We start from the raw sequence: 10,465 nt of genomic DNA, 5'->3' as shown, positions 1-10,465 counted from the left end.
TCTTCTTTGTTTCAAATATTGAGGGTTTGTAGTATATTGCATAAACACCACTGATTCCCTAAAATTTCAATCTCCAAGGCGAATGGAATATAGCGATCATTGTTTTCCATTTTGAAAACAGAAAATAAATTCAACGAAGGAATTTGAATTTTGAAGAAATATTTCGTTGTTTTCCTTGATAACCTTTAATAGTATGATTTCGATAGTTTCCAAGAAAGTCTTATGCAAGAATATCTGAAAATAGGAAAAAACATCAACGAACGCAAATGTAAGATGGAACAAGATAAATTCAGATAAAAATAAACTTCAGGTTTTGCTTTTGACTTTAAGATAAATTCTTAAAATAAGAAGAAAATAAACTTTTTGCATCGGTTCTCTAAAATTTAAAAAAAAAGTACACAATAAGAGAGAGTATGAAATATATTTCTAACTTCCACTTCAGAGTATTCTGAGTAAATAGCTTAGGATACTATTAACTCCATGACATTATTATAGTAATAAAATAACCACCAATAATTCCTCTTGCCTCTTTTATTATCAAAGTTCTTAGGAGGAGCTCTTTGACCCTATCATTCTTTAAAGAACGATAGACAGTAGTCTCTAATTTCATCACTCGAATTTAAAGGTATAAACCCCCAACATCTGGGGAGAGCTAGAAAAAAATTACTACCATCTCCTGGCATTTTAATATACTTTTTTGTGGAAAGTTCTACTTACAAGGAAATGGCTGGAGAAAGGACTAGAAAATTTCTTGTTCTGTCGGTGACTAGAATCGACCCTTTTATGTTCCTACTTCTGAAATCTTGCGCTAGGGAAACAAACAGAATTTTTACAGAGAGCCCCACTGATATTGTTGTTTTTGGTACTATTGAAAAACGTACGCACTTTATTATGGGCGCTAATGTTTCTTTTAAGCTGAAGAGGTTTATGTATATTATCTAAATCCGTCAAGGAGTTTTGAAATCGTACCTTTCAAAATTCAGATATGGTCAGAGATCAACGACTATAGAAGAACAAAGGATATCGGCATTGTTATTAGGTAACTGGTAAATCATGCAATACCTAAAGGATCTACCGCCCATTGAAAATAATCAAACGCCTTCTTTAATAGAAACCAGAGCCTCTTGAGTCAACAAATCAGAAAGCTTTTTATTTGTTTGTGTAAGTACGAATACATGAACTCTGTTATCCCAATAACTAGACTACGTACATTACTTAATAATACACATATCCCCATGGCTTAACTAATGACACACATAAATCGGTTTCAGCCTTTATCGAGATCTCATCAGTGGGAGCCAGATAAGGGAGAGATAACAAGGCTGAAGTAAAGTTCAAGCATTACAGAGCACGATTTCTTGATTATCTTCAACGTAGATGTCAAAGGTATGAATTACAATGTACACTACGCTAACATCCTATAGAGTATAGGATTCACACCATAACATACATCATTTTGCACATCAGGAAAATGCATTTTAATTTTATAGGTGTCTGGTACTCCTTTCATTTTCTTGATTAATATCACAGCCAGTAATGGTATTGTATGCCCTCTGTCTAAATGGAAACCGAACTTTACGAAAATAGAAGAAACTAATGGCGCCACCTGTTGTATCTTTTTTTGTTGTGGAAAGCGGAAACCTTCATTAGTGTTGTGTCCACTGTTTATGACATTGGTTTCATTAAAAGCCGAGTTATAGTGCCAAGAGTGACAGTCCGTTTTGACGAACGGTCGGTCGTCAGATATTCATGCAGTACTCGACGAATTCTCGCTATCAATCGTTTCAAAACCTACTAATAAAACTCACCGTTGACCGTTTAGCCAGGCGGAACGAATTCTTTGTGGATAATGCCCTTGTAATCATAGAAACAAATCAGCATTGTGTTTACTTTTGACTTCTCCAAGCGACTTTGTTTTCGGTGCCCTCTTCAGGTGGTTTCCACTTAGCACTCTGACACTTTGTTTTGGGCTCATACTCAAAACACCAGTAAGTTTCCTCACCAGTAACGATCGTTTCAAGGAGGTTTATGTCCTTACGAGCGATTTTAATGAGGTCCTTGCAGTGTTCAATTCGATACATTTTTTTGTCGTCAGTCAACTTGTGGGGAACAAATTGCAAATTCAATTTACGAAGGCCCGAACTTTCGGTCAAAATGTTGTGAACAGTTGATTTTGAAATCCCCAATTCATCATCAATCAATCTCAAGGATGATATTGGGTTTTCTTTGATGATATCACGCACAATTTGGATATTAACTTCTCTCAATTCCAGTTTTCGGAAGGCCTGGCTTTTCGTCGTCCTCAAGCTTCTCACGACCACTTTGAAATCGCTTAAACCACTCATAAATTTGGTACGACATAAGCATTCATCACCGTATACTGTATGAAGTATTTGATGTGTTTCGGTAAGGCTTTTACTAAGTTGAACACAAAAATCAATCGCAGCTCTCTGTTTGAAACTCATTTTCCGACCATTCGTGAAAACACTCTATCACTCTTGGTATTATAACTCGGCTTCCAATGAAACAAATGTCATAAACAGTTGAAACAACACTAATGAAGGTCGCCGCTTTCGACAACAAAAAGATACAACAGGTGGCTCCACTAGTTTCTTCTATTTTCGAAACGTTCGGTTTCTTATTGGACATAGGGTGTAATTTTAATATAATCTATTTAGCTCATGAGAAATACTTCGAGACTTCGCTAAGGAATCAATCAATCATTCGGAACTTCATCAGAGTGTAGTTTAGGACGCAAGGATCTTTATTTGGGCTTTTCACACTAAAGATGAGTTACAATGATTCGTACGCTGGCTGAAAGGTTTTCCCTCTCGGAAAAGCAAGTTTTTCATTCCTTAAACGAACAAGTAATTTTATCTTTCTGTCTATTAACAGATAGAGAAACAAACCCTCAATTCATAGTAATAATTTATAATTCAGATAAAATACATTGCTCAGGAAATTGTTTGTTTAGCCATAATTTCAAAATCTAAGGTCATGATGTAAACGATTTGAGTCAATATCTCAACGTGAAGTGATTTTCGTGAATTAACTACCATAGACAACTCGGGTAGAAGCTCAGATCATAATTTCGTTTGGATATTAAAAAAACGAATCAAAATTGGAATTGGATTATAACTTTGTGTGTACCATGATCAGGCATATAAGGCCATGTTTTAAGTACGTAGGCTGTTCAATAAGTAATAAGACTATATTTATACAGAAAACAAATTACCTTTAATCGTCATCATTTACATGGTCTTTTTCGAAGTAACTACCGTGAGACGCGATGCATTTGCCCCAACGTTGCGTCCACTTCTTAAACACATGTGAACGTCCGTTTTTTGATAGTTCTTTCAAAACCGACTCCGCAGCTTTTACACACGCTTTGTTGCTTTCGAAATGGCGGCCTCTTAGTGGTTTCTTGAGCTGAGGAAACAGCCAGAAATCGCACGGTGCGAGATCAGGACTGTATGGAGGTTGTGTTAGGATATCTGTGTTGTTCTTCTGCAAAACGTCCACTACACAAGCAGCAACATGTGGCCTTGCATTATCGTGGTGCAATAAGAAGCCATTCTTCAGCAATGGACACTTACTTTTGACGTGCTTGATGATAATCGCTGCTGTGTTGATCATTGTCTCTGTGATGGACGTTGCAGGTTTTTCCTCACGTTCAAGATCTTCCACATTTTGCCTTCCTTCCTTAAAAGTTTTATGCCAGCGAAAAACACTTGCCCTCGACATTGCTTCATCGTGGAAAGCTTCCCGTATCATGTTAAAAGTGTCCGATGCCGATTTTTGCAAACGCACACAAAATTTAATCGCATAACGCTGTTCCAAGCACGCTTTCATTTCGAAGACTTGGCGTGCCTCGAAGGCGCTCCGAAACAAGCTTGCGTTTAGTCACGTAACACTTTGGCACATCAGCCCGTATAGGCCATCTATCAACCTCTTTTGTTAATACAGACAGCTACATTTCTTTATTCCACAGAAATTAATATTGTGATGAGTGGTTTCGCCACAGTAAAATTAGTCTTATTACTTAATGAACAGCCCACGTATATAGTTTTATTAACTGCATATCGCCTGTATTTAATTAAAATAAATACTCTAAATTTTGATAAGTAGAAACCTGTCTTCTGCAGAGGAACATACTAGATAATGCTGCCAAGACCGTGATATTTCAATAAAAGTGCATAAGAAGAATCTCACGACTGCTTTATTTCCAAAGTAGAATACAACTGCCTACTATACCTTTATGCCATGGCAATCTATGTAATTGCAATTTACAAATATTTCATACATAGTAGAGCTCCTTCTGTCTTAGTCATTTAATGTGACATCAGCATATGTAATTGTAAGCTGTTTAGGTTTTCCTTTAAGTTATTTCCTTACAAAATAAACGGGGTTGCTTATTAAAAAGATGTCTTTCATCAATATACAAAAATAATAAAATTGAACAAAACAAAATAAATGGATATAAATACATATTTAATTATTTATCAGAATAGAATTATCAAATGAGTCCTCCTCCTTCAAGTTCACGAATTTTTAAAGAAATAATTTATATTTCATGTTATTAATACCCACTATAACAAACTCTGCAGAGCAATGCAGCAAGATATCGAACAGAGCGAGACATTAAGTTTTAGGATAAAACATTGAATTCCCATTTGCTAGCGAGTCCCCTTCCCAAACACATGAATAATATCAGTTTTGTGCCTATGGTGCAGTAGTATTTAAAATACTGCACTAATCCATAAGGAAACTAGTTTCTAGATTATTACATTTTTATAGATGCCATCATTATGGAGGTGTGCTTGAAGTTCTGGATATCTCTGCGCTTTCTACACCTAGGAAATTTCTACAGTGAATGTATCTGAAACGGGCGGTCAATATTCCCAATCACATAGTGCAGTTTACTATGTTATGATATAGCTTGAGAGAAAACAATCCATCTCTAAACGACTGTCCAATTCAGATCATTCTTTGGGCCTAAATCAAAAATGGAAACAAATTGCCCATGAAAATTGTCCGATGTATGCAGAAAACGTACAATACAAACAAAATGTGTGACTCAAAACCAAAGGGAAACGATATTTCATTAAAAATGTAATTTTTATATTTCTAAGGCAATCCAGTCATGCATGGACTCACACTGTACTTCATACACATTAATATAGTCTGATTAACACTACAAAAAGTTTTTACACAACTTCATGCAATATGTAACCTAAATTACGCGAAATGTTTCTTTCAAAATATCTGTTGTTGTTTGTTTGTTGTGAGGGTTTCTCCCCTATCCGTCCCATTAACACAGGTTGAGGTTTGCCGTCCAAAGAGAGACTTCTAAGTGTGCATTTTTGACTGTAAAGTCGTGTGTCTGTTCACAGGGCGGGTTTGTTTATTCTGAGGGAGGTAAACCGGAGTTTCTGGGAGAAAACACCCTCTACCACCGTATGAGACCGGCTAACTCACCTTTAGTCCAAAGTGACCAGATAAAGATTCCTCACGTCATAGACGGAATCCAAAATTGGTCTATACGACAAAAGGGTTTAGTCTGTACCGACCGAACTACACAGTCTCTAAAATGTCTATTCACAGGTGCAAAATGCGAAATGTAGGATTTTTGCTAAAGATCATGCCATTAATAATATATCAAAAACTTATTGGAATGAATATATTGACTGTTAGTTTGTAAGAATATCTGATGGCAGTGATGCCTAGTGTTATTTAAATATCTTATTTGTTAAAAATCTGAATTATTCTACGCCTGTCAATGATATATCATGTTTCTAAAATTTAATACTCTAATTTATTCAATATTTATTTTAAATTATTTAGAATTATTATAAATAATTCTGAAAATTAACTTCATTAATATTAGTTAATATGTTTATTAGCAAATAAAATACACGTAAATAAACAAATATTTGTATTTGCTATTAAATACAGTTCCATTTATATACATTATTTATTACTTTAACGATCGAAATAAAAATCATACTCTGTTAATATATTAACTGTTGATTGCATGCTATCAATACAAGAATTTAACTATAAAAATAATAATAAATAAATATCAGAATTAAATATTGTCACAACATATCTGTTTCCCTCTTCGTTTCAACGACTATTCTCTAAAAGTACCTATTGGCAGCCTATAGGAAAACAGTTCTGCGACGATGTCCTTTTCGCTTTTTTTTTTTTTTTTTTGTATTTTGAGAACAATGTGACAACAAACATGTAGGTATACTTCAAGGAAGTTTCTTTATTGAATACTTTACAGAAATATTTAAGAATTTCACTGGTACGTAATGATAGAATGCGAAAGATTATCTACAATTTACATACTGCTGATTAAAATTCATCTTCGTTTTATAAGACAGAGCTTTTGGGTTTTTTTTGGATGCAAAGCTACCGCCAGGTGTCCTTCAAAATTGACGGATTCTCCTTCTGGTAACGTAACTTCGAACTGCTGTAGAATTCTCGTAGTATACAGGAAAACTGTAACTAGTCCCATATTCTCTCCTATACATGAACGTTTCCCTTTAAAAATAAATAATTGTTCTCTATAATCCCTATACCTGAATTCTTTCAATTAAGTATACTTATGTAAAATAATCATCATAGATGATTTATCATGAGTCGATTGACTGAGTGCAATGCATAATTGAAGTTTTACATTTAGGAGATGAGGATAACATTCAAGCATCTGGTTGACAGCGAATGAATGAATATCTTAGCCTGTGAACTAATTGTAAATGCTCGCCAGTACATTATTGCAATATTTTAGTGAAACTTATGACTTGTTTAGTGATTAAAAAAATCTGTTATGCATGTAACTGTAAATTCTACAAACAAAATCACTCTTAAACTTGTCTGTTACTGGTGTGAGAGCAGTAACTTACCCAGAGAAAAGGGAATGAGATATTCTGGTTTCTTCACTATTTTCCCATCTGATGATAAAAATCTCTCTGGACGAAAGCTATCTGGATTTCCCCAGTACTTTGCATCATGATGCACAGCCCAAAAGTTGGCGACAATTGTTGTCCCTTTCGGTATGTCATAATTTCTAATAACAGCGTCTTCTGAGGCACTATAAAATCATAATATGCAATCGGTTACGCATTATTTAATATAGATTTATTTAAATTTTCTGCTCATCTTTCTTTGTTTTCAAATAATGCATTTATTTCAAGAACACGGCATGTTTTATTACTACTACAAGTAGCAGATATAAATTGAACAAAAATGAATATTATATAGCCAGCAGCAAGACAAAGCGAAAATTACTTGTTTTCCAAAAATCGCGAGTTGCTGTTGATTGTTTATTGTTGGTATTTAGTGTTTATTATATAAATATTTAAAGTTCGGAAGATATATTAATGAATAAAAGAAAGAAAGATACAAAGAAACAGAGAGAAAGGTTGATAGATAGATAGAGAGAAAGAGAGAGATAGTCAGCACTGCTTATATTAAGGAGACAAAGAGGTCAACTGATTTAAAATTTTCATTTTTTGTGTCTTTTGTCTATTCTTTTTCCTATTTTATAAGTAATGATGCTTCGCAATACAATATATTTAGAACATTTGTAATTAATAAAGGAATTGTTACTGTACAAATGAATATCCCACAGTTGTCTCTTCATCAAAAAAGTACAGTATTGTATCTTCATCCTGATCTAATTCAACTGGGTTATCAATGAATTTCACAGAATTCGTTAGTTTCCTTAGTGCTGAAATTAAATGTCATGATTGACTTTCTAGTGTTATTATATTTTGGCATTCATTTCAAGACCAAGAAAATCTATCCATTTATTAAATTTCTAATACTACTTATAACTTTGATTTTCAATTTTATTGGTTTTGAACATGATGCAAAACCACATCTTGGTTTTTCATCAGGTTCATTTTTCTTTATTTTTGCATGCATGCCGTAGTCAGTTCGTTTGTTATTTACTCATTCTCGGTACATTTACTCTATATCGCCTGCTTTTCTGAATTTTCATCATGATCATCATGTTCATCATCATTATTATTATGGCAATATATAATTGTGCTCTGTCGACGAATATAAATCTGGACGAATATATTCAGTCAGAAAATATAAATTTCATAGCCTTTGTATCTGTGAAGAAATGGACAGTCAATCAACCTTCCACAAATACCAACTTTACCATCATACACATGCATAATATGTGTAAAGAAACATTTGTTTACATTGATAACATTGCTCAATAAAATATGTGAACCTACTGCTAAAATGTAAATATAAAACACACAACAGATTTTACCAAATTACTAATTCCCAACTGACAATTTCATTTAATTTCCTTAATTTTTTTTCATTAATGAAAATTTAAGTTTCCTAATTTTTGTTCTTGCTTAATAATTGAAAAACAAATCGTTTCACATATTTGTAATTTATTATTGTGTAAAGGTTAAAAAACATTACTTTTGTAATTATTCGTTTTTGAATGAAATGTTGTTATAACTTCTCCCAGATTGCCTTCGATGAATATGTGGAGCAGGTATGTTTGTGTTTCTAAAATTTTAAACGAGTACGCGGGTACTGAATTATTTGGAAACACTGTACTAATTTTAAGTTTTATTTCCATGTTATATACATAAAAAAGCAATAATATAAATAAAAATAAGAGCTTTAACCAGACAGAATTCATGGATAACTGAAAACAGTAATATATCTGTAAAAAAATAAATAAATAAATACGAAGATGCCCTATGGAAACACTTAAGCGATGTCCTTACATGTAGTATTAAAAACTGAATAAAAAAATACAACTGGAATTAACTTACAACACAGATTACAATACATAAAAGGAACTATTATAGAAACAAGCTAATAAGAGCTTAGAGCGACATAAAGGAAACTTGGCATCTGGTCAATAAGATGCTACATTAAATATCTAAAGCCACAGTCACTGAAACGATAAAACACTGCTTTTCTTGTGAGTCAAATCCTGGAAACAGTTGGAAAACGATTTTAGTCAGCACGTTTCGAGGTGTTTTCGAAAACTGCAAGACTTTCCCTAGACACACACACACACACACACACACACACACACACACACACACACACACACACACACACACACACACACACACACACACACACACACACACACACACACAGAAATATTGTCCACTAGAACGACGGGCAATTCAATCAATTCGATTCCTAAAGAGAGCTCTGTGGTCTATATACTCAACGAGCTTTCGTAGTTCAGTCGGTTTCGATTAGTTTCCTTTTTTTTTTTTTTTAAATAACTAAACCTGTGGTGCGTTCATAATTAGAAGAAACACACGTATAAACCACAGTGAAAATTATTTAATTCTAAATATTTCATCCTAAGTATCTTAGGACATCATCAGTACAGTATTTAAACAAAATTAGGAATAACATACAGTTAGGGCGCATGATTACAATAGAATCTCATGAAAGAGTGCATAACGTGGGAAGTAGAAAAAAAAAAGTGTTAATTATTTAACACAATTTTGTATGATAATTTCCCATACTTTAGGAATAGTAAGAACGTCGTTGCGGTTTAGGTTTGGTCTGTGTAGTAGGGCTTCAGAACTTTCTTTGTATAAACGTCCATGTTTAAATAAAGATCTGTGTAAAGGTTTAGCCTTTTCCCAATGGATCCTATGGTTTGGATTTTCAATACCGTGTTGAGAGAGGCCAGATTTCTGCGGTTTAAGAAGGCGAATGTGGTCTTGATGTTCCGAGATGCGTTTCTGAACAGACCTACTTGTCTGTCCAAAGTAAGATAATTTGCATGAGCATGAAATCTCATAAACACCAGGTAACATCAAGGGTGAGAATTTTTCCTTAGGAGGAGGTAGTAAGTTGTAAATTTGGTTGATAGGTTTGTAAGTAGTGGCAAAATTGTATTTCTTCATAATTTTAGAAAGACGTTCTGAGATGCCTTTAACGTAAGGTATGGGAATCCTATGCACTTCTTCCTGTATGGTTTGATGTATGCAGAAGTGACTGATGATTTTTTGAGTTGCTTTGGGATTATATCCATTTAGGATGGATGGCTGTATTTTTGATAACTTCTAATTCCTGGTTTAAAGATTCTTCAGAGGAGCAGAATTTGTGTGCTCTGGAAACTAGTGATTTAATAATGCCAGATTTCTGAGATGGATGATGAGCAGAAGAATTGTGAATGTAGCGACCTGAGAATGTAGGTTTGCGAAAGACGGACGTGGCGATGGAACCGTGTTCTTTTCTTTGGATGTGTAAATCCAAAAAAGAGATAATTTGTGGAGATTCTTTTTCTAAGGTAAAGTTGATGCGATGATGAAGAAGGTTAATTTTGTCTAGAAACAGTTGTAATTCAGGTTCTGGATGATTCCAGACTGCAAATACGTTATCGACATATCTTAGCCAAATTTTTGGTTTGGGTTCAAAAGTGAATATTTTTTCCTCAAGGTGT

At 33.9% G+C, this 10,465-nt stretch overlaps 1 protein-coding gene across 3 annotated transcripts in view; it reads right to left on the bottom strand.

Moving 5' to 3' along the window:
- Nucleotides 1-106: 106 nt before the first annotated feature.
- The window catches only part of LOC150101511 (vitamin D 25-hydroxylase-like), a 29,492-nt gene continuing 19,133 nt past the window's right edge, over nt 107-10,465 (bottom strand). The window contains exons 7-9 of one of the 3 annotated variants that reach the window (XM_090400159.1): nt 6,912-7,099; nt 718-808; nt 163-234 (exon numbers count right to left, since the gene is read on the bottom strand). In XM_090400159.1, coding sequence (XP_090256285.1) covers nt 186-234; nt 718-808; nt 6,912-7,099 — 328 coding nt within the window. In that variant the 3' untranslated portion in view covers nt 163-185. Of the gene's footprint in view, nt 235-717; nt 809-6,338; nt 6,550-6,911; nt 7,100-10,465 lie in introns of those variants that run through there. The other 2 variants (XM_090400160.1, XM_090400158.1) reach the window with 2 other exon arrangements.

Source organism: Typopeltis vanoorti, chromosome 11, assembly GCF_054136105.1.
Source record: "Typopeltis vanoorti isolate ZY-2024b chromosome 11, IOZ_Tvanoo_1.0, whole genome shotgun sequence".
NCBI lineage: Eukaryota > Metazoa > Arthropoda > Arachnida > Uropygi > Thelyphonidae > Typopeltis > Typopeltis vanoorti.
The sequence above is the reverse complement of the archived record's forward strand: the minus strand, read 5'-3'. Positions and strand labels throughout refer to the sequence as shown.